This window comes from Channa argus, chromosome 1 (assembly GCF_033026475.1).
Source record: "Channa argus isolate prfri chromosome 1, Channa argus male v1.0, whole genome shotgun sequence".
Taxonomy (NCBI): Eukaryota; Metazoa; Chordata; class Actinopteri; order Anabantiformes; family Channidae; genus Channa; species Channa argus.
Window position 1 is genome coordinate 8,550,130 of NC_090197.1, and position 24,219 is coordinate 8,574,348.

At 38.6% G+C, this 24,219-nt stretch overlaps 1 protein-coding gene and 1 long non-coding RNA gene across 6 annotated transcripts in view; both read left to right on the forward strand.

Moving 5' to 3' along the window:
• LOC137103669 (uncharacterized) overlaps positions 1 to 23,453 on the forward strand; it is a 56,829-nt gene extending 33,376 nt beyond the window's left edge. The window contains exons 3-4 of one of the 2 annotated variants that reach the window (XR_010911575.1): positions 1,390 to 1,542; positions 21,800 to 23,453. This is a non-coding gene — a long non-coding RNA (uncharacterized lncRNA). Of the gene's footprint in view, positions 1 to 1,389; positions 1,543 to 7,184; positions 11,775 to 21,799 lie in introns of those variants that run through there. The other variant, XR_010911590.1, reaches the window with a different exon arrangement.
• On the forward strand, positions 12,127 to 19,734 carry LOC137103305 (C-type lectin domain family 6 member A-like). 4 transcript variants are annotated; one of them, XM_067483643.1, is made up of 8 exons: positions 12,127 to 15,596; positions 15,792 to 15,933; positions 17,246 to 17,356; positions 17,562 to 17,684; positions 17,896 to 17,967; positions 18,216 to 18,367; positions 18,477 to 18,601; positions 18,692 to 19,734. In XM_067483643.1, exons 1-8 carry the CDS (start codon positions 15,486 to 15,488, stop codon positions 18,897 to 18,899), a joined length of 1,044 nt encoding a protein of 347 aa, XP_067339744.1. In that variant the 5' UTR covers positions 12,127 to 15,485; the 3' UTR covers positions 18,900 to 19,734. The 4 variants fall into 4 exon arrangements, with proteins under 4 accessions (XP_067339744.1, XP_067339660.1, XP_067339907.1 ...); XM_067483559.1 differs by having other exon boundaries at positions 12,130 to 15,596; positions 17,243 to 17,356; XM_067483806.1 differs by having other exon boundaries at positions 12,130 to 15,596; positions 15,856 to 15,933.
• Positions 23,454 to 24,219: the final 766 nt, after the last annotated feature.

Sequence of the window (24,219 nt, forward strand, 5' to 3'; positions counted from 1 at the left end):
ACTTTTGTCACTTTCAAGTTGTTGTTTTTTTGTGTGGAAGTGTGCCAACTTGTCATTACATCACAGATGAGCTCTGGTTGGATTTAGAACAGTTTAACAGTAGAAAAGATTTTAAAAGATTAAAAGGGTTATTGTTGTATTGTTGTTGCCTGTGTAATGAGTCAGGCAAAGCAAGACCTTGAGAATTAGCAAGGACTTTACTGAATATCATGACCACACAAGTAATCCAATGTCTGCACATAATGAAGGGCCAATGTGTATAAAAGCAGGATATGGAGTCAGGCTCCAAGGACAAGACAGGACAGAATGACTTCAGCCCTTTCCACTGTGCAGTGTTTGTGCTGTCACACGTGAAGTGACTGAGGTGAGAAACGTGTTAAAAGATGTGGCCATAGCTTTAAAACAGTGCTCCAAGACAACACTGACTGGTGAGTAAAATTCTCATAGACTACTAGAATAACTTTTACTCTTTAATAGTTTATATAAAGGTACAGATTCAGGAGATAAATCTATGAGTCAGATACATTTTCAACAGTCATTTTCAAATTTCTTATAAAAATGGTTATTTCTTTTTTCTTTTTAAGAAAGTGAAAAACAACACCGCTTTGTACAATTAGTGCATGTATCTGAAATGTTTTAGTTACTAAGTCAAAGTCTGCATTTGCTGAAGTGAGAGACAGTAACAGTACAAACAGGTAAAGCCACAAGATTTATTAGAAAAGTTGGTTGTAATTTAACTAAAAAATCAGTCCAGACGGCTGCAGAAATTACAAAAGAAGGACGTGAATCTTTTATTACTTCTGCTTTATAAAATAATACGTTTGCCGTTAGGAGAACCTATGAGAACAGGAAGCTGCTACGAGTGACTACAAAATAAGAGGGACAGGAAGTGAAGTTGGTGAAACTAAGACAAACTGAAGTTCATGACAAACAATATAAAAATTTAATATAAAAATTGTTTTCTTATAACTGGGAGATCAGCAAAAATTATAAGCAATAAACAAATGTGACTAACTACTAACTACAGAACCTACTGAACTTGAATACTGTGTCTGATTTTTTAAGTTCAGTGACCTTTTTTAAAAACTCTGTAAATCATATCAACATCTATGAATCAAATCTATGAATATGAAAAAGCTCTTATACTTTATGCTCAAATGTGCACTGAGGGCCTTTAAGATGAGCACACAGAAACTTCTCCTTCTTCAACAGATAAATATGAAGACAGCCTGAAAGTGTCCAACTCTGCACAAACGTCAATCTCCCTTCACAACGTTTTCCTCAGAACAACGTTTAGCTTCTGTTTTCTGGCCAGAAGGATTTTGTGGGTCTTTGAGTTTCACGCTACAAGCAAAGTTTCTCTTTACAGCACAAACATGATTTTTTTAGATGTCAGATGTGTTCAGTCAGTGAGAAGCTGGTGGGGCAGGAATATCTGGAAAACCAGCAGGACAGGGGGTCTCTGGGACCACAGCTGATAACAATAGTTCTTTGGAATTTCTTGATGCATGGAGGAGACATGTGAACTTCAGTTTTTTAAGGGTGAGTACATTTTATAAAACTAAAAACAGCTTTGTTGGTGATGTTTTTAATGTGCTCCAACACACTGGTTTGCTCTTTGCTATGTTTGTCGACTTCTTAGTGTTCTCACTTCGTTAACTTCAAAATGGTTCCTGAAAAACATCTGAATACAAATGGTTCAATAGTTACAATAAAATGATTTAGACATAAATTAACTGTAAATATAACGACATATCATGTTGTAAATGTGAGTATTTAAACTATGAGTACACAAATCCTGCGTGTTCGGTTTGAGAAGTTTCTTATGTAAAAAAAAGGACAAAATAACCGAACATTATTATGAAAGAAACTAAACTGTAAAAAAAAGTGTGAAGAAATGATCGTTGAGTTTGGGGAAGTGGTTTCTTTTCCATTTATGGCTTTATCATCAGATTTTTGACACTGATGGTCACTTGGTGTTAAAGGGACATGTTGATGGAAACTTTATGAAGAGAGAAATGTAGACTTCTGTAGTGAGTTCTGTATAATATGATCAGACGTTTTTACCTCTGCCTTACTGTAACAAAATATGAAGTATTGTGTGACAGACTATTAGTGACTATATAAAAGTAGATTTGTTTTGAACTGATATGTGAGGTTAAATAATGATAAAGAAACAGGGCTTGTTGCTAACCTCATTCTCACTTCTACAACATTAAACTGAACAAAAATTAACTTCCTCTTCTTTAAGACCATATCTGAATATTGAATCATGTCAACTGGACTTCTGTTTCTTGGTTAGAAATGTTTTGCTACTTATATAAGCAGCTTTTTCGGTCTGAATAAAGTGGCTGAATAAAGAGGAACCCAGTTATATCCTCCAGAGTAGCCCTGGCCTGAATAGGTTTGTTAAGGTGAGAGGTGGGAACAGGGTGGAATAATCAAGATGTAACGATTACGACCCTAACTCCCTAAACCCTAAGATGGGGGTCCTTAGGTGTGGCGCTCTAGGTGGATGTGTGAAGCCTATTCAGAAAACAGTAGTTTGTATTTTTACTGTGTAGGTTTGAGATATTCACTGATCAGTCAGAACTATAACCACCTGGTGGTCTGAATGTTGTGGTGGACTCAACATCAAGAGTCACACAACACACCACAGCACAACTTCACCCAAACAGACTAGAACAGATGGCTGCTAACAGGTTTTACCTTAAACACACAAATCCACCGTTTGTCTAACCTATCTGTAACATTAATTGTATAAAAGTCACAGTGGATATTTTCGATACTTTTAATATTTTATGTACATTTTCCTGATTAAACCTACAAGTGTGGGACCTGTTGTTGTAATGGAGTATTTTCACAGTTTTATTAGTATTAGTTCTTCTACCACTGTACTATACCTACAATTCAGCACTTACACTGGAATTGTTTGTTTGTCACAAGATACATTACATTAGATAAATTTTTACTCAAAAATGACAGAGTCACTAGAGTCTGGTTAAAAGGTTTTTACTTGCAGCAAGGAGTCAATACATGCACAGCAAAAGTACAGGATTCACTGCCGAAACAGTTACAAACACTTCTTTATATTCTCAACAGCCTTGTTTCTGCCCTCTGTTCCAACAGGGAGTAACTCCAAACAGTATGTGTGTGTTCAGAGCAGTAGGAATACTATAACCCATTTTGTACACATGTCAATTATTACTAGACAAGATATTTTTCCTTGCATAAATCAGCTTTTGATATTTTTTCCTTTTCCATGCAAATATATTGAAATGGGAATTGGGGTTTTGGAAATTGCTCTCTTTTTGGTCCCAGGTTCGCTTGTTTGTTATGTTTAGCACAGATTACACAAGTCAAACAAAACTTTTTAGAGTAGTTTGAGAAGCCATATGCTGTGAATATTTTATTTATTATATTTACCATCCCTCCTGTTGAGAAATGGCAATGCCCATGGCTCCTCAAGGCAGCATATTTAAATAAGCTGTTTGGTAAAATTGGTTTCGCCTCTGGTCATGTTTACAATCCAGTTTGAGTATTTTGTTTTGCGCCTTTATTTTCCCATTTTCTTTTCTCTGTTGCTGTTGTTTGCATGTCTTTTATAACTTGTTGGTCAATAAATGTGTCTAGAGACTCAGTGATTAACATGTGGATCGTGGATGTGGCGGCCTTTTTAGCTTCAATGTCAGCTTTGTGATTTCCAATGGAGACAGGGTTTGTGCCTCAACCGGTCTAAAATAAGGTTCTTATGATTTATGGGTTTACCTGTTGAAGTTACCATACACTTATTTTTCCACTGTTGTCCAAAAAACATAAACGGTACAGAATGCATACTGGCTATCAGTATATATGTTGACTGTTTTCCCTTTGGCTAATTTGCACGCCTCAGTCAACGCAACCAACTCCGCTTCTTGTGCAGAGTAATGTTTTGGTAATGATTTGGCAATGAAATCTAGTGTCACTACTGCACAGCCTGTAGCATTGGTAACGTCTTGGTTTTTCCTACTTGAGCCATCCACAAACATCGTCAATTGAGGACTGTCATCGGAGGTGTCAGTCAAGTAGTCAAGGTAGTCAAGGTAGTGGGTTTCATACAACCTTTGAGCTTTCAGCCCATCTTTGTGTGGTACTACAGCTTTATTTAATGCATTGTACTAATTCTCTCCCTAACAAGTTGCATGGGCTCACAGCAGATAACACTGTCTGACACACATGACTTTTAGATGTTTTTTTTTTTTTATCAGTTACTTCGACGGGTACACACATAGCAATAACCTTCACTTTAATGTCCTCTAAATCCTCCTCTGCCTCTGTGTCCTCCCTGATAGCTCCACCATCTCTCCCTACTTTCCTCTTCTACAAGATAAATGTCTTCCTCATTTTCATCAGCTTGGTAATTCACTGTGCCTTTCTTTACTGTTTTATGTTTCTTTTTAAAGAGTTGCTGTGCATGTCTGGTGCAGTCTCTGAGGTTTGCTAAGCGAGCTGTTCTGTGGTCAACCATGTGTTTTGTCACAAAACTTTGAGGCAATGAGCCTTTTAGATAAGCATTTTTGAGTTGCTGTTCATAGGAACTGTCATTATTTGCATTGTCAGGGGGTTGGACTCCACTGTGTGCATCAAATACCTCTTTCAATCGGACAAAATATGTGCCTGTGTCTTGATCTTCTTTTTGTACACAATGATTCATTTCTGTCCAATCTGCCCTTGCTTGATATCTACCCCTTGCACTGGCCAGTAATGCTTCAAATCTTAACTGGCATACAGTCCTCTCATGTCATCCTCCCACTGTCTTCCTTTTACTTTGGGTATTCCCTCTGTAGCTTTTTTAACATCCTCAGCTGTCCAAAGACTGTCCATAGACATACATTAAAGCTCCCTGTCCTTCACCTTCTCTGGGGTTAGGGACTGCTATCATTGGATAGGTATCTGCCTCATCAAGTTTTAGCGGTTGGTGATTTTTAACTGAGCATTCTCCCCATTTTGTTCCAGTTAGTTCAGGAAGTCCGTCTCATTGCTAAACTATCAGAGAAACTGGAGTGTGGGATGTGGCAGTTGTACTTGGTATGTCAGGATATATTTTCGGAACAGTGGGTTAGAGTGAATTGCCTAAGTAAGGTGGGGGGTCTGGTTATGGGCCTAATGGTGTGTCTGGATGTCTTCTACTTTTGGTGACTGCATTTTCATCTTCTTGATCAACTAAAGTTAAAGTCTCTTTTTCTGAATCAGGCTGAGCCTTTTTCTTCCTTCTGCTTGCTTCACTCAACCACATTCTTGCTTCACTCTTTTCACATTCAACCTCTATATCTTGCACTAATCTTTTACGTACTGGTACACTTAACTTCCCCAAGAACTCATATATTTATTTAATTATTTAATATATTTTAATATTATATTATATTTAGATTATATTTTTTTTTTTCCTAAAATATTTTACATTATTTTCTCTCCTCAGTAACATACATTTCTCATCCCCAGTTAGAGCTTCAGTCTTTCTTTTGCAACAGGAATTCACCACAATACCCCTTTAACAACCAGCCAGTTTGTATGGATTACACCCGAATAACTGACCAATACCTAACTAAACAACTAAACAATACCTTTCACTCACTCATTCATTCATACAGAATTGCATACTACCATTACTTTTTATCTGTAATATGCTTCATCTCCCAGAAACTCGAGCTCTGTCAGCACAGGGTTATTTATTACCCGTAATCTTCCAACATAGACTATGGACTATTGCCGTACTTAGCTACGGTCTTTTTTTTTCTCTCGTTTAAAGGTTTTTACTTGCAGCCAGGAGTCAGTACTAAGCAAAAGTACAGGATTGACTGGCGAAACAATTAAAAACACTTCTTTATATTCTCAACAGCATTGTTTCCGCCCTCTGTTCTTATAGACAGGGAGCAACTCAACACAGTATGTGTGTGTGTTGAGTTCCTTCTATTAAATAAAGTCACTTGCCTGTACCTTACAGGACCTGCAGTTTTAGTTAGCAGTTGCAATGTTTAACATCTTAATTTTTCCATCAAACATACAGTTCTGTACTAATTAAATTTCCACAAAATTACTTAAATTCACATTTCGTTCCCCTTAAAGTGTTTTTCTCTGCTGTTTATTGATCCTGTTGTTTTTCTTTACTGCTGCCTGTTCAACTCCTGCTGTGTCCTTTTGTCTCTGTCTCCAACAGAAGATTCTGTCCCTGTCTTTCTCCCTCATTAATCTGGTGTCAATGTTTTGTTACTGGATGCAGAGTGGAAGGTGGCTACTGCACAAGTAATGTTAGAAAACATGTTTGCCTCCAGCTGCAAAGCTTTTTGTGTTTGTGTGCGTGTGCATGTGCGTGTGCGTGTGCGTGTGTGTAACTTGGAGAAGGAGAAGGGAGCTGGTCAAAGCACGATGTGACTGGGTCATTACAGGCAGCAGCACCTCACTGAACCTGGAGCAGCCAGATGACCAGTCCATGTCTGACTATCAAACACACAAACAGCAGCGTGATAGGGCGTCTAAAGATGTGCTCATATAAACTATTAATATCATCACAGTCAAACAGCAGAAGAAACCGGACAAGGTGTTTTCTGCTGTTGTTGGATAAACTTCATCTTTCAGCTTAAATAGTTTAGATGTCAAGTTAAACTTTAAAATGTTTGGTACTGAAAACAGAAATACTTCCACAAGATTAAAACCATTTAAAAAATGAACGTCCTCTTCTTTAAGACCATAGTTTGAAGTTAATGAAGTCACATCCTGGAACTCACAGTAAAAGAACATTAAACAGCAGATCAGTGTTTTTACTGCACAGGTTTCAGGTTTGTGCTGATTAGATTAAAAATTTTATAGTTAATTTTTTTCTGTCTGAGAAAAATACCTGAGGACATAAAAACAAAAACATAATAATGTGTGTTTCAGTGCTGAGGTGGAAAATCATCTAATTAGTGCAAAGAATAAAAAGAAGTGTCTCCAATGTTCAACCTCAGAACTTGATTTGAAACAGTCAGCAGCAACAAACTGAACCCTTCCAGAGAAAACAGATTTAGAAAAATCAGAAGGTTGTTATCATTTCTGATGACATTTGACATTTGACATTTGACATTTTATAGAAGAGCTGCTGATGTTACTGTGTCCACCCTCTGAACTCTTCTGTGTTCTCACATGTGTCTCCTCTAAATGTTCAACAGGTGAAGCTGCTGCGAACAGAAGGTCAAAGGTCACATCAGAGAGAGTGGCCCTGCTGGTTCTCAGTGGTCTCCTGGCAGCTGCTGCCATTGTTATTTACCGTCTCTGTGAGTTTGTACAGTTTTATTCATGTAGTTGTAATTTAAAAATAATAAAGCAGCAGTAAGTAATAAACAAATTTTCTCTTTTGGAACAAAAACTCTTCAGTGAATTCTTATTAAATAAACATCATCATTATGATGTAATATGTGGGGCATCTGTACCTCAGTTGGTAAAGGCAGTGGTCCACAGAGTACAGGGTCAGGGGTCCCTCGCTATTTGTCAAAGTGTCTCTGGGCAAGACACTGAACCCCTAACAGCCCATTCCCCTCCCCAGCTGTGCAGTGCTGGTCCAAGCCTGTTAGAAATTGGGGAGGGTTGTGTCAGGAAGAGCATCCGGTGTAAAAATTGTGCCAAATCAACATGTGGACAATGATCCGCTGGGGCGACACTGAACTCACAGGATAAGCAGAAAAGACACAACAACATTGTGATGTAATATTTGAAGGTGTTTCTTCTACAGTAAATAACAAATTGTCATCACTGTATATTATAAAGAACTAACATTTACTGATTTTCAGCTTTTGATAATTTCCACAACAAGAAAATTCTTCAAAGACTGAAAGATGAAGCCATGAGGAAAAATCTCACACGTTAGACTGTCAGGGTTTGAAACCGTCTCATAACTTTACCAGGTGAACATCAGACTTAATTTGGAGTTTTAAAAAACAGAACATTTTTAGTTTATTTCCAACAAATGATCAACAATAATCTATTTTATCAACTTTTTATTTGGTTTCTGCTCATTTGAATAAACTGAACAATTGTTTTTGTTTTTACTGGTCAGGTTCATAAAAAAGTGAAGATTCTGATAAAAAGATTTAATTTTAATTAGTAATTTATCTTCTTTCATAACAGAAAGTCTCTCTGAAATAAAACAAGCATCCTTCTACCGATATATTCACAGTTTCTCCTCTGAACATGTCCAAACCACCTCAATCTGGCCTCTCTGACTTTATATCCAAAACATCTAACATGAACTGTCCCTCTGATGTCCTCATTCCTGATCCTGTCCATCCTCGTCACTCCCAAAGAGAACCTCAACATCTTAAGGTCTGCTACCTCCAGCTCTGCCTCCTGTCTTTTCTTCAGTTCCTCTGTCTCTAAGCCGAACAACATCGCTGGTCTCACCACGATCTTGAACACCTTTCCTTTCATTCTCCCTGATACTCTTATCACACAACACACCTGACACTTTTCTCCACCCGTTCCAACCTGCCTGCACTCGCCTCTTCACCTCTTTTCCACACTCACCGTTGCTCTGAACCGTTGACCCTAAATACTTAAAGTCCTGCACCTTCTTCACCTCTGCTCCCTGTAACCTCACCGTTCCACCTGGGTCCCTGTCATTCACACACGTGTCTTCATTCCTCTGTTTTTCAGAGCAGACCTCCACCTCTCTAGATTTTCCTCCACCTGCTCCCTGCTCTCATTACAAATCACAATGTCATCTGCAAACATCATAGTCCATGGAGATTCCTGTCTAACCTCATCTGTCAGTCTGTCCATCACCAGAGCAAACAAGAAAGGGCTCAGAGCTGATCCTTGATGCAGACCCACCTCCACCTTGAACTCCTCTGTCACACCTACAGCACCTCACCACTGTCTTACAGCTCATACATGTCCTGCACCACTCTAACATACTTCTCTGCCACTCCAGACGTCCTCATACAATACCACAGCTCCTCTCTCTGCACCCTGTCATACGCTTTCTCTAAATCTATGAAGACACAATGCAACTCCCTCTGACCTTCTCTGTACTTCTCCATCAGCATCCTCAAAGCAAATACTACATCTGTTGTTCTCTTTCTAGGCATGAAACCATATTGCTGCTCACAAATGTTCACCTCTGCCCTTAGTCGAGCTTCCATTACTCTTTCCCACAACTTCACTGTATAGCTCATCAGCTTTATTCCTCTTTAGTTGCCACAGCTCTGCACATTTCCCTTTTTCTTCAAAATTGGCACCAGTACACTTCTCCTCCAGTCCTCAGCATCCTCTCACTCTCCAAGATCTTGAAGACAAACTAGTCAATAACTCTACTGCCACCTCTCCTAGACACTTCCACACCTCCCCAGGTATGTCATCAGGACCAGCTGCCTTTCTACTCTTCATCCTCTTCAAGGTCCTCCTCACTTCACTCTTACTGATCTTTGCTACTTCCTGCTCCACACCAGTCACCTCTTTTACTCTTCGTTTCCTTTCATTTTCCTCATTCATCAACTCTTCAAAGTTCTCCTTCCATCTTCCCATCACACTCCTGGCACCTGTCAATACATTTCCATCATTATCTTTAGTCACCCTAACCTGCTGCACATCCTTCCCATCTCTATCTCTTTGTCTGGCCAACCTGTACAAATCCACCTCTCCCTCTTTAGTGTCCAACCTAGCATACAAGTCCTCATATGCTCTTTGTTTGGCCTTCGCCACCTCTACCTTCACCTTACGCTGTATCTCCTTGTGCTCCTGTCTACTCTCTTCAGTCCTCTCAGTGTCCCATTTCTTCTTAGCTAACCTCTTTCTCTGTATACACTCCTGAACTTCCTCGTTCCACCACCAAGTCTCCTTGTCCACTTTCATCTTTCCAGATGACACACCGAGTACCCTCCTACCTGTCTCCCTGATCACATTAGCTGTAGTGGTCCAGTCATCTGGAAGCACCTCCAAACCACCCAGAGTCTGTCTCAGCTCCTCCCTGAAAACTATGCGACATTCTTCCTTTTTCAACTTCCACCACTTCATCCTCTGCTCTGCCTTAGTCCTTTTCATCTTCCTCACCACCAGCATCATTTTACACACCACCATTCTGAGTTGTCTGGCTACACACTCCCTTACCAATACTTTTCAGTCACTGATCTCTTTCAGGTTACAACGTCTACACAAGATGTCGTCCACCTGAGTGCTTCTACCTCCGCTCTTGTATGTCACCCTATGTTCCTGCCTCTTCTGGAAGAAAGTGTTCACTACAGCCATTTTCATCCTCTTTGCAAAGTCTACCACCATCTGTCCTTCTGCATTCCTGTCCTGAAGACCAAACCTGCCCATCACAGACTCATCCCCTCTGCTCCTTCACCTACATGCCCATTGAAATCTGCACCAATCACCACTCTCTCACCTCTGGGGATGCTCTGCATCACTTCATCTAACTCACTCCAGAATTTCTCCTTCTCTTCTAACTCACATCCTACCTGTTGGGCATAACCACTAACAACATTGAACATCACCGCTTCACATTTCCAGCTTCAGGCTCATCAACCGGTCTGAAACTCTCAACACCTCTAGAACATTCCTCACAAACTCCTCTTTCAGGATAACTCCTACTCCATTTCTCTTCCTATCTGACCCATGGTAGAACTTGAACAACTTGCTCCTAAGCTTCTAGCGTTGCTACCTTTCCACCTGGTCTCCTGGACACACAGTATGTCCACCTTCCTTCTCTAGATCATGTCGATCAACTCTCTTACCTTCCCCGTCATAGTACCAACATTCAAAGTCCCTACTGTCAGTCCTACATTCTTAGCTTTCCTCTTCTCTCTCTGCCTACGAACACACCTTCCTCCTCTCCTTCTTCGTCTTCGACCAACAGTAGTCCGATTTCCACCGGTACCCTGTAGGTCAACAGCACCGGTGGTGGTCGTTGTTAACTCGGCCCAGACTGTTCCGGTATGGAAGTCATTGTCACGACTCGCATGTTCAATTTGGCATTTGTTTTACGTCAGATGCCCTTCCTGCTACAACCCTCTGCATTTATCCAGACTTAGGACTGGCACAAGAAGAAACTGGCTTATGCCCCCTTGCGGTTGCATTGGATAGAACTAGTGCTACAGTTCATACATACAATAAAACAATTTAGACATAAATTGATTAAAATGTAACGACTGTGTATAATGTTGTGTGTAGTAGTGTGAGTATTTATACTATTGTGAGTACGCAAATCCTGTCTCCTAAAGCTCACGGTGAACAGATGGGGCTGCAGGTCTGGTTAGAAATCAAAATAACACAAGTACATTTACAGCATGCACCTAGTACTTCAACTTAGTTCTTTTTACCAAGTACTTGCACCTTTGCTTGTGAACTTCCCCTCATGATCAAAAAGGAAAAACAGTTAGGGCCAGTAAAAACAGCTAAAGAACACAAGGTGGCAGCACATCTACATCTGCTTTACAAAGGCTGTATGACAATAGAGTTTTGTCCATCCATCATTAAAACTTGTTTAATTCAAACACTGCAAAAACCTGTGTTTGGGGAAGTAGAGCCTTGTTTCTATTTTTGACTGGGACTTTTTTCTACAGAGATCTGTCGGATCTGTTACACTGATCGTCACTTGTTAAAGTGACATGTTGGTATGTGCTTCACAGTACTGTTAATTTACAATAAAACTCCTAAAGACACAAGAAGAAAAAAGGTGAGTTCTGAATATGATGCTCACGATTTCACCATTGTCTTCATAAACAGTAAAACAATATTTTTGAATTGACAACTTTACCAGGTGAATTACAGACTTAATTTTAATTAATTAAAAAAAAAAAAATCTTTTCCAACAGATGATCGATATTAATCTATTTTTCATCGTTTTGTTTTCTGTTCTGCTCATTTGATTGAAGTGTGAACAAAATTTTGATTTTAAAAATGATTATTAATTCAAAATAATTAAAATAAATCCAAGCCCTTACACACTCTCTGATTTTGGCATCACTGGTGCAACTCTGGCCTGGCTCAGGTCTTACCCATCTGGATGAATCTTCAAGGTTTCTATACAGGGGCACATTTCTAACCCTCACAGCTTCTCCACCTGTGTGCTGCAGGTCATCCCTGCCTTCCATAGTCCACTTACTCAGATTTTCCTATTGTCGTGGAGGAGACAAGGCACCCCTTGTCCTTTCCACTTGATGTCCGTTTGGATGAGAGGGAACATCTTTAATTCAATCCCCTCCAAGACTCTGAGATGCCAACACACACACAGGGATTCAAGTGCAAGAACCAACATGAGACAGGAAGTGCAGAAAAACATTTATTACCAAAGACTATAAAATGAACTTACAGCAGGCAGGCAAAGGAAATAAAGTCCAGGTCAGTCCAGGTGAGAACCAGCCAGCGCCTCCATTCTTCACGCCAATTTGAGAGTGAGGAGCTCTCGGTTTTCAATGTCGTAGTTCTTCTCAGTCTCCAAGCATCAGAGAAGAAGGTGTAGGGATGCACCTTGTTGTCTGCTCCCAATCGTTGGGACAACACCGCTTCCACCCCAGTGCCACAGGCATCGACCTCCACAATGAATTGCCTCTTTGTGTGCGGGAGTGTGAGGATAAAAGCGGTGGTGAATAATGTCTTGAGGTGGTTGAATGCTCTCTATCTGCCCCTCCTCCCCACACAAAGGAGGTCTTGGTGGAGGTGAGTGCATGCAAAGGGGCCACTACATTACTGTATCCCCTGATGAATTGTCTGTAAAAGTTTGCAAAGCCTAAGAACCTTTGCAATTGTTTCCGGTCTGTGGGAACTGGCCACTCTGCAACTGTCCATACCTTACAATCATCCATAGAGACCTGTCCCGGGGCAAAGACTAGTCCCAGAAAGGTGGTTGAGTTGCATAAATCAAGCTGTGAAAATGCTAACACCGTGCAGCAACTCAAAGGCTAATGACATAAGGGGAAGAGGATACTTATTCTTAGCAGTAATATAATTTACTCCCCGATAATTTATACATGGTCTAAGCCCCAATCTTTATTGGCAACATGACATTACTGGGAGGGTTAGTGAACTCAGTTAGTGATGGTATTTTGCCGGGTTTAGTAATGAACTGAATCTGGTGACACGATTATCTGATGTTAAGTCTGGCAGAAACTTCCATTGATGAACTTGGCATCAGAGCCAGAGTCCATAAAGGCAGCACACTCCTTGGATGCCAGGGGAGCAGTGATGAGGGCTGGAACAGCAGGTCTTTGTGGGGAGTTTAGCTGAGAGGAACGGCTGGTCTGGCCGATTAACGGGCACTGATGAGCTCTGTGTCCAGACTCCCCACAACAAAGACACAACCCGTTGATTAGCCGTCGTTGTCGTTCGCTAGCAGGCAGCCTCGACCTCCCCACCTGCATGGGTTCCTCGAGAGGGGGTTTGACTCGCTCGAATGGCTGAGGAATAAATAGTGTGGAGCGAGCGGAAGGTGGATCCGTAACCTGACGACACTTACTCGGTCGTCCCTCCGAGTCACGCTCCCTCTGACGTTCCTGGACGCTGCTACTCTGCGAGGCGCTGACGGGTTGAACACGAAGGTTGTTTCGTGTTCAGTGATTCAAGTGCAAGAGCCAACAGGAGACCGGAAGTGCAGAAGAAGATTTATTAACAAAGAATATAAAATGAACTCACATCAGGCAAGAAAAGGAAATTAAACAAACAGAAAAGGCTCATTACAGAAAGTAGGAGGAACTAACAAAACCGAGACTCACTCACTATGATAACTAACAAAATAAACTTCAAGACTGACTAACGCACTAGGAAGGTTTTTAAAGCTGGTGGTCGGGAAACAGGACACATGGAGACACACACTAGCAGCAACCAATAGGGATTAAAGTCCTTATAAAACATGAATCAATGGATGATGTGAAACAGCTGTGTTGACCGGTGCCAGCTGAGGAACAGAAAGCCAAGAGGGACTGGAGACAGACTGGGGTGGAACTAAGTGATGGGAAGCCTCAGCTGATGGGGAGGAGAACTGCGGGGAGACATACAGACACAAGACAAAAAAACAAAGAGAAATAAAACAAATTAAATCTTGATTAAAGAAACAAAAAACCTAACTTCTGACAAAGACAGAAGTTCTAGTCTCAGCCAGATCTTCAATACAGCATCCACACCAAGTTAGGAACCTCAGTGATTGTCTCTACAAAGTCCGGGGTCATCAATGACGACTAACTGAGTTTTACTGATCTCTTAGGCAGCAGATTTGACTTCTACAACATCAGAACCTCTGGTGGTCCCTACACCACACAGTAAAAGATCCTGAGCAAACCTCTTCAGCTCAGTGGTCCACCACTGTGGAACAAGCCACCACAGTCTGCAGCCTGACTGCCAGTATTTAAGAAGTGACAAAACTTTCTCTGCACTTAAGGTATTAAAATAAACATCCGATCGTGTGTCTCATAAAACAGAAACATTTCTTTTCATAGCACCGTGCTTTTGAATCATTTTGTTTTATTTAAACAGATAAACTTTATTAAACATCGGGGAAAGAGCAGTGAAGGAAGGAAATAAGATCAACAGGAAGAGGAACACAAACTGTGAGACAAAGCTTCCGGTTAAACACTGACATTTAGCCAAAATGAAATTCACTGACCCACATAATTTAAAAGCCAACAAGGAAACAACAATAAAAGGCGGAACTGTCAGCAGACTCTGGGTAAGAAGTTGTAGCAAAAACAGGAAACCAAACGTGGAAATTTTGCTTTGGGGCAACTTTTTCAATGTGGTATAGTCCCAATACAGTAACAGTAATAATAATAATAGTAAGAAGAAGATGAAGAATAGTTACATTCTGTATGGGGACATGGGCTGTGTTCATACTGACATGATGAAAGTTCAAGTGTAGTAAATAGAAGTTGTGTGTTGATATTATAATAAATAATTAATAGTGAGCAAATCGATATCTACACAGTGTTTTTGTCTGTGCCAAAAACTATGAGTCTGAAAACAGTGAAGGTTGAAGCTGTGGAGGTGGTGGTGGGTGGTTCTATACTTTATGGTATAGGGGAGGAGATATAATCATACCCTGATCCTTTTGACCCTAAAGGTGTTGATGGGGGAGGGGACTGTGTCTCTGCTCTGCTGACCCACAGTAGAATTTGACTACTGCTCATTTTAGTCTCATTTTAGTTTTTCTTATACCAAAAGCTTCCTCTGCAGACTGTTAGTCTCTGGATCAGCGGAGGAGGAGGGAGTTTTTTTGTTTAAATATAGAGAAGAAAAACTGCAAACCCAACCCTCAATGCTTTTTCTTCTATTTACATGTCAGCAGTAAAAAAACTACATTTCCAGTTTACAGTTTCACTTCTTCTATTACCTCCCATGTTGTAAGATAGCATGATTTGTGTAAACAAAGAAAGTGAAGCATTCATTCAGTGACCTTGGTGAGTAAGGACATATAATGAGGAACGAGGCTCTCGTTTTCTTCCTTATTCAGAATAAAGATGTATTTTAACTCTACTCTGTGAAACATGTTTCAGTTTTTCATAAACCCCACTGATGGTCACACAGCAGGAAAATGTCTGAAGCTGAGGTTTTATATTCCAATGTCAGGTTCACGAGAACGAGGGGAAATGGCAAAGGTTAGTGTTAAATTCCTTATCTGTCTTAATGATTTCTAGAAAGAAAATAAAGATATAAAGTCAGTGAACACGGTAATTTGCTGAAATAACAACTAAAAAAAGTTTTCTGTTCATGCTAACACTGTTAACTCTGCTACTGAAGTTTTCCAATAAAAAATAAAAGTAACTTAAAGAGATGATGCATTTGTTTGACAGAGTTTTGGGCAAATCTGCAAAACATTTGCAATGCATTTAAAAGCTGTTTGCTTTTGTGTTGGAGAGGCCACTTCTTCATCGGAGGAAACGACTTACTCTGAAATCAAGATTTTGAAAACTCAGCCACCTGCAGAGCAGCCTGGTGGGTAATAAACTGTATTAATAAACAGTCATCATGAGATAAAGAGACACAACTATTGACTGTATGTGAGCTCAGAACCTGTAAACAAAAACCATATGATTGTATTACAAACTGGATTCCTTTTGTGGTTTAGTTATTTCAGTGTCTCAAAAGTAAATATTTCTTGCCTTTGCTGGAAATATTACATCCTAATACTGTAATACAGTTTACTATATACTGCAAGGTTGAGTTCAGTATTTTTCATGTGAACAATATAAAACTGGTGTAAACAAACATTCTCCTTCTATCTCTGTCAATATTCTCTGTTTTTAACAAATTTTTTCATGGAAAAAATGAAAGAACCAGTCAGCTGGCAAGTTTAGTGTGAAGTGAAGTGAAGAGAAGAAGTTAGTGCTGAGTAAAACAAATGAGGAAGTGACCATGAAGAGAACTTATGGTACATATACATTTAATCAACTGCTACACAAACTTTCAAACCTGTTTGGTTTTAACTTCGAGCTAAAAATGGATAATGTGTAAATAAATAAACTGAAGTTAAAGTTGATCAGTGACAATAGAAACAGCTTCTGTTGGTCTGTTGGTAAAACAAACTGTGTCCTGCCACTGTAAGAAGTTAAAGGACTAATTACATGCTCTAACTGTGCTTTAGCTTCAAAAGTACAAATTTAACCTAATTGGACATTATTATTATTATTATTATTATTATTATTATTATTATTATTATTATTATGTTACTCATAAATAGCTCATTTATAAAACTTTTTTTAAATTATTTGTTTATTTTTAGTAATAAAAATTAAACACACATGAACTTGATAATGTTGATGACATGAACATGAAAATATATTGTGGATTAATTCCAGGTGTCATGTTTTTGCAGAAATCCACTGTTTCACTCATGAACAAACTCGAAGAGAGAAGAACTTCAAAATTTAGCTAGTAGCAATAATAAAATCAAATTGGGGAAAAGGTCAAATGTACTAGATGAACTTCATTGTATATTTGTCCCCATATTCACTATTTAGTCTACAGGAGAAATAAACTGCATCCGTACTGCACAACAATTTCCATAATAATAAATAGAATAAAAAAGACATAAAACAAGAACAAACAGAAAAATGCCAGCAGGATTCAGTTTTTAAAAGATGTATAATTTTAATTTAACTTCTAAAGTAAAACAGATGGTAAAGATGGCTGCTACAATAACAAGAGGAGGCAACATGTGCAGCAGGGACATGTTTACTGTCAAAACACAAGGGGAGGACACGTTATTAAATCTTTACCATTTCTGTCTCTTTGACCTTTTCAGCAGCTTCTCAACAAGTGGAGTCAAACAAAAGGTCAAAGGTCACATCAGACAGAGTGCCCCTGCTGGTCCTCAGTGTTCTCCTCACAGCTGCTGTCATTGGTCTCTGCGTTGTCTGTGAGTTGTGTCAATACATGTAAACTGACTTTAGGGGACATTTAACGAACAAAACCAAAGTAATTTTTGTTCTTATTTGTGTGTCTGGAATGAAACGTAGTTCAGTTCATACACTGTCACTTGTGTACTTTACTTTGCAGTAAAGATACTTGGGGGATCTGATACAAACAGCTGTGATCTATGTGGTTTTTTTGTTGTTAATCAGGTTTTGATCATTTCAAAACCAAGAAAAAACTTGAACAAACAGTGAAAGAAAACAACGAAACAATGATGAAAACTTTTCAAACATTGAAAAATGAAAACAAAGGCATTAAGAAAAATCTCACAGGTAAGACTGTCATTGTTTGAATCTGTACAACAATCTTTCATCTTTATTTCCAACAAATGACCAACATTAATGCATTTTTTTATAAACTTTTTTTTTGTTTTCTGATCATTTGAAAAAAGTGCAAACAATAGTTTTTTTCTGTTCATAAAAAAGTGATGATTCTGATAAAAAGATTTAATTTTAATCAGTAATTTATCTTCTTTCATAACAGAATGTCTCTCTGAAATAAATCAATGCACCAGGCTGCAGCCTATGTGCCCAGAACCTACTGAAGTTAATACTAGTAAGTTATGGATTTGTCTTTTTCACTTTTACAGATGATTAATAATAAACAGTGATAAATGACAGACACAGTGAGTCAGTCAGTGATGTATTTATGTTGCACTAGTTCAGACTGTATACTGCAGTAACTGGAGTTGTGAGATAGTAAAACTGCATCTGTAAAAGAGAAAACTTCACTTTCTCTGATTGTCTCAGTTAAAACTCAAACTTGTGTCACCTGACTGATGTCTTTGCTGTAAACTTTTACAGATGAACCATGTCAGAAGTGTGAAGAAGGCTGGGAGCTACATGGAGGAAAGTGTTATTATTTCTCCAACAAACCTTCATCCTGGAAGCAGAGCAGAGAAGAATGTGTCCGTCATGGAGGAGATCTGGTTAAGATCGACAGCAGAGAGGAGCAGGTATAAAACACTGCAGCAGCTTCATGTTCTCACATATTTGATCACATAAGTTTTATTATCTCAGCACAGAAATTTTACAGAGTCATTTTCACCACCTCTGATTTTTCAGTCATTCCTGGTGAAACGTTTGACAAATAAAATGAATGAACATGAAGACAGGTTCTGGATCGGACTGACAGACTCAGAGAAAGAAGGCAGATGGTTGTGGGTGGACAGATCAGAACTGAACACAAGGTTTAACTGTTGTAAAAACCTGTTTGTTTATTTTTAATCTCATTTTTACCAGTTTTATTGACCCTGATCTTTGTGTTCCATATCTTTTAGTTTGAGTTTTTGGAAAAGTGGAGAGCCAGACGACTGGAAAGGAAAAAGTAGGGAAAATCCTGATGGAGAGGACTGTGTGAGGATGGGGTATAAAGAAAGAGCTGATGACCTGAAGTGTTGGTTTGATCAGTTCTGCAACAACCCTCACAAAAGTATATGTGAGAAAGCAGCACAAACTGGACGTTATGTTTGTAATTGTAGTTTGTAATACAGTGAAGCTTTAGTCATCAGCTCCATTAACAATCTCAGTACAGGATGCAGAACATGGAGCAATGCTGTTTGTAGAAAACTAATGTCACAAACAATGTGAGATGTTGCAAACATTTAAAGATCCACAGTCAAAACTAAAAATACTCAGTTTGATCTTTTTAACTAAAGAAATTCTGTGACCTTTTGTAAAAATTCTGTAAGTCACATCAATATCTCAAATCTATGAATATACAAAATGTCTCCTACTTTATGCCTAAATTGGGGCCTTTGAGTTTCCACATCAAACTTGTCTAAGTTGCATATTTGATGATGAACTGGTTTCTAGGTCATAATCATACATTCACACATTAAACTTCAAAACTTAAGATGAGCACAGAGAAACGTTGTTCTGTTTCCTCTGCAGATCAAAACAGCCTGAAAGTGTCAAAATCTTCATAAATGTCAGTCTCCCTTCAGTCAGAAACATGTTTAGCTTCTGTTTTGTGGTCAGAATGATGTTTGTGCAGAGTTTGACTCTACAAGGAAAGTTTCTCTTAGTGTGTCTGACTTTATAACCTGAAGACATCATTTGTTCAGTCGGTGAGAAGCTGGAGCTGATGACCAATGTTCTAACCTGTTAAATCTGTTGATGCACAGAAAAAACTGCAGTTTTCAAAGACGAGTACATTTTATAAAACTACCACATGTAAAAAAAGACCAGAGGACAAAGACAAATTCTGAAGAATCAACAGACTTTTAGTGAAGTTTTTAAACATGTGTTCCAACAACCTGCTTTGCTCTAATAATGGATAATAAACTATGTTTGTTCACACAGTCTAATTTTTTGTGTTTTCATTTTAAAAACTTGAAAATGTTCAATTGCAAACATTTAGACAAAGATGCTACAGTTCATAAAAACAATACAATGATTTAGACATAAATTAACTGTAGATATAACATTGTTGTATCATGTTGTGTGTAGTAAATGTGAGTATTTATTCTATGAGTACAACAATCCTGTGGGTTTGGTTTGAGAAGTTTCAGCTGTAGAAACTGAAAAAACATCATTTTTGAAATGGTTCTCTGCTTGAATATTACATTTAACAAGACCTGAACAGATTTCTGCAGGAACTTTATTCATGAAACACATGTGGAACAAATCTGAACCAGAATTTACATTGATAGTATCAACATTAATAATATTTCAAATATTTTGTTTTCTTTGTGAAGTAACTTGGTACAACATGTACATTTTGGAGCATCTAGTACTTTAACTTGGGAAAGAATTTAAATGGGTACATCAACCACTACTGGAGCAGTTTGTTAGCAACTACTTCCCCCTTTGTTTGAGTACTGACTAACTAAAAACTAAAAGGCTTCGTGTCCGTAAAAAAGGTAAAAACAACCACAAAAAAGAAAGTAGCAGTTTAGTTACAAGCTAAATAAAAATAATGTATGTGCTTTAGCTTCAAAGTCTGAGGCAAGAAACAGCATAAACCTGAGTTTGGGGAAGTACTTTCTTCTCCATCTTAGACTTTACCATCAGTTTCAAGTGTTTTTTGACAGGAAACTGATCTTTGACACTGACAGTGTCTTCGTGTTAAAGGGACATGTTGATAGAAACTTTATGAAGAGAGAAATTTAAATGTGAGTTCTGTGTAAAAATGCTAATTTTTTTCTTACTGTCTCAGCTATTGTATGAAGCTATGTGTGACAGACTGTTAGTGACTATATAAAAAGTAGATTTGTTTTGAAGTGATATGTGAGGTTAAAAAATGATGAGCTCATATAAATTATTATCATAGTCAAGAAGCAGAAGAAACAGGGCAACGTGTTTTCTGCTGCTGTTGGTGAAACACGTCATCTTTCAGTTACAGGGGTCAAGTTTTAAAGTGTTTCAGTGTCGACTCAAACTTTAAAAAGCCTGTTGCTAACCTCATTCTCACTTCTACAACATTAAACTGAACAAAAATTAACTTCCTTGTCTTTAAGACCATAGTTAGAAGCTAATGAAGTCAGTTCACTAAGTGGAAACAGTAGTCAGTATTTTTACTGTGTAGGTTTGAGATATTCACTGATCAGTCAGAACTTTAACCACCTGGTGGTCTGAATGTTGTGGTGGACTGAGGTCAGGATGGGAAATAAATAAATGTGGCCGTGATCAAGAATCAGAGAACACACCACAGCACAACTTCACCCAAACAGACTAGAACAGATGGCTGCTAACAGGTTTTACCTTAAACACACAAATCCACAGTTTGTCTAATCTGTCTGTTCCACACACACACTGGGATCAAGGAGCTGAACTGGATGACCTGTAGGGAGGAGGGAAGCCTAACAAACCTCACCTGATACATGGTATTAACATCATCCATAGTGTTTGAAGTTACTTTGTGGAGTACTTACACTTTTGTACTTTAACTACATTTTAAGCATGTACTTAGTAGGTAACAAATGGTTACATCTACTAGTGATGAAGTAGTTTTTTACAGACTTTCTGTTTTTCCCCTCATGAGTAAAAAAGCAGAAGTGTTACGGTCAAGACAAACATAAAAAACAAAAAGTGGCAGCACATAATAAATTTCATCATAAACCTCGTTTTTGCAGAACATAAACTGTTAAAACTTGTTTAATTCAAACACTTGAGCAACTCGTGTTTGGGGAAGTACATTATCATCAGTACTTTTTCTATAATAAACTGTCAGGTCTGTGACACTGTCGCTCATTTTGTGTTAAAGTGAAGTGTTGATATGTGCTTCACATGACTGTTAATTTAAAATAAAACATGGTAGAACAAGAAGAAAGGTGAGTTCTGAATATGTTGCTCATGATTTCAGCTGTCTAGGAGGACACACTGGACAGGTCCCCAGTCTGTCAGATATTTGTTAAATGTTGTTAAATGGAGTTTTTTTGTTGCAGAGAAAGTTTCCACTGAAGGCAGGATCCTGAAGACTGAGCACAATGAGCTACAGAGAAGGCAACAAGCAGGAATGTGACGGTAAGTCAGTGTGAAGACGAACTGGGAGGGAAACAAGCATCGAGTGAATTTAAGTCAGAATCCACATTAATGAAGAGACAGAGAAAAGCAGCTGACTGAGGATCAGTGAGTCAATTAACCTGATTTTTAGTCTCAGTCTTTGTAAATGACGATGGTTCTGATGTGTGAGGTCGACTTCTTTCCACTAGATAACCTCAATTGTATGAAGCTGAACGCGACGATATGATGTTTTCTGATAAAAATCAAGTATCTAATAATTATTTTCCTTTGCTATTTTTAATCTTTAGAACAAACTTTGAAGGTGTGAATGTTTTTGAAACTGGACGATCAATAGAGAAAATGATCAGTAAATTAATCCTTAATAAAAGTAAACTATTCACCCACTGTCCTGCACAAGATTGTTAAAATTCACCTCAGCTACAACAGTAAAGTGCTGCTGATACTTTCTGCATGAGTAAAACTACGACCACGATATTAAATAGTAAAAAAGTCATAGTGGATATTTTCAGTACTCTTAATACTTTATGTACATTTTCCTGATTAAACTTACAAGTGTGGGACTTGTTGTTGTAATGGAGTATTTTACAGTTTTATTAGTATTAGTTCTTCTACCACTGTACTATACCTACAATTCAGCACTTACACTAACTCAGTAATGTTCTGTACATCAAACATGAAAAGGTTGTTTAATTCTCGTTCCCCTTAAAGTGTTTTTCTCTGCGCAAATAGAGTCAACAGCTGCTGTTTATTGATCCTGTTGCTTCTCTTTACTGCTGCCTGTTCAACTGCTGCTGTGTCCTTTTGTCTCCAACAGAAGATTCTGTCCCTGTCTTTCTCCCTCATCACTCTGCTGTTCATGTTTTGTTGAACTGATGCAGATTGGAAGGTGGCTACTGCACAAGTAATGTTAGAAAACATGTGCGTCTCCAGCTGCAAAGCTTTGTGTGTGTGTGTGTGTGTGTGTGTGTGTGTGTCTTGGAGAAGGAGAAGGGAGCTGGTCAAAGCATGATGTGACTGGTTCATTACAGGCGGCAGCACCTCACTGAACCTGGAGCAGCCAGATGACCAGTCCATGTCTGACTATCAAACACACAAACAGCAGCGTGATAGGGCGTCTAAAGATGTGCTCATATAAACTATTAATATCATCACAGTCAAACAGCAGAAGAAACCGGACAAGGTGTTTTCATATGTGTTTGGACAGTAACAGTTTTCATCAGTTGGTCTTTGTAGGCCACCACAGGGAATCTGAAATGAATTAATGAATATTAGTCACAGTGGTGATGGTCATGGAGACTAACAGCTGAAAGAGCTACAGGATAAATTGTCCAATTGTCTGTTTGTGTTATTAGCAAAATCTTTTGAATAAAAATGTGTGTTTCAGTGCTGAGGTGGAAAATCAGTATTATTAATGCACAGAATAAAAAGAAGTGTCTCCAATGTTCAACCTCAGAACTTGATTTGAAACAATCAGCAGCAACAAACTGAACCCTTCCAGAGAAAACAGATTTAGAAAAATCAGAAGGTTGTTATCATTTCTGATGACGGCTGCATTTTATAGAAGAGCTGCTGATGTTACTGTGTCCACCCTCTGAACTCTTCTGTGTTCTCACATGTGTCTCCTCTAAATGTTCAACAGGTGAAGCTGCTGCAAACAGAAGGTCAAAGGTCACATCAGAGAGAGTGGCCCTGCTGGTTCTCAGTGGTCTCCTGGCAGCTGCTGCCATTGTTATTTACCGTCTCTGTGAGTTTGTTTTATTCATGTAGTTTTACTTTAAAAATGATAAAGCAGCAGTAAGTAATAAACAAATTTTCTCTTTTGGAACAAAAACTCTTTTCAGTGAATTCTTATTAAATAAACATCATCATTATGATGTAATATTTGGGGCATCTGCAGCTCAGTTGGTAAAGGCAGTGGTCCACAGACTACAGGGTCAGGGGTTTGATCCCCGTCCCTTACCCAGAGACACTTTGACATATAGTCAAAGTGTCTCTGGGTAAGACACTGAACCCCTAACAGCCCATTCCCCTCCCCAGCTGTGCAGTGCTGGTCCAAGCCAGGTAGAAATTGGGAAGGGTTGTGTCAGGAAGAACATCCAGTGTAAAAATTGTGCCAAATCAACATGTGGACAATGATCCGCTGTGGTGACACTGGACTCACAGGATAAGCAGAAAGGACAACAACAACATTGTGATGTAATATTTGAAGGTGTTTTTTCTACAGTAAATAACAAATTGTCATCACTGTATATTACAAAGAACTAACATTTACTGATTTTCAGCTTTTGATCATTTCCACAACAAGAAAACTTATCAAACACTGAAAAATGAAAATGAAGCC

Coding starts and splice junctions, on each gene's coding strand:
- LOC137103305 (XM_067483559.1), top strand. CDS start 15,486: ATGTTTCAGTTTTTCATAAACCCCACTGATGGTCACACAGCAGGAAAA. Junction 18,368..18,476: donor TCGACAGCAGAGAGGAGCAG/GTATAAAACACT, acceptor CTGATTTTTCAG/TCATTCCTGGTGAAACGTTT. Junction 18,602..18,691: donor AGATCAGAACTGAACACAAG/GTTTAACTGTTG, acceptor CATATCTTTTAG/TTTGAGTTTTTGGAAAAGTG.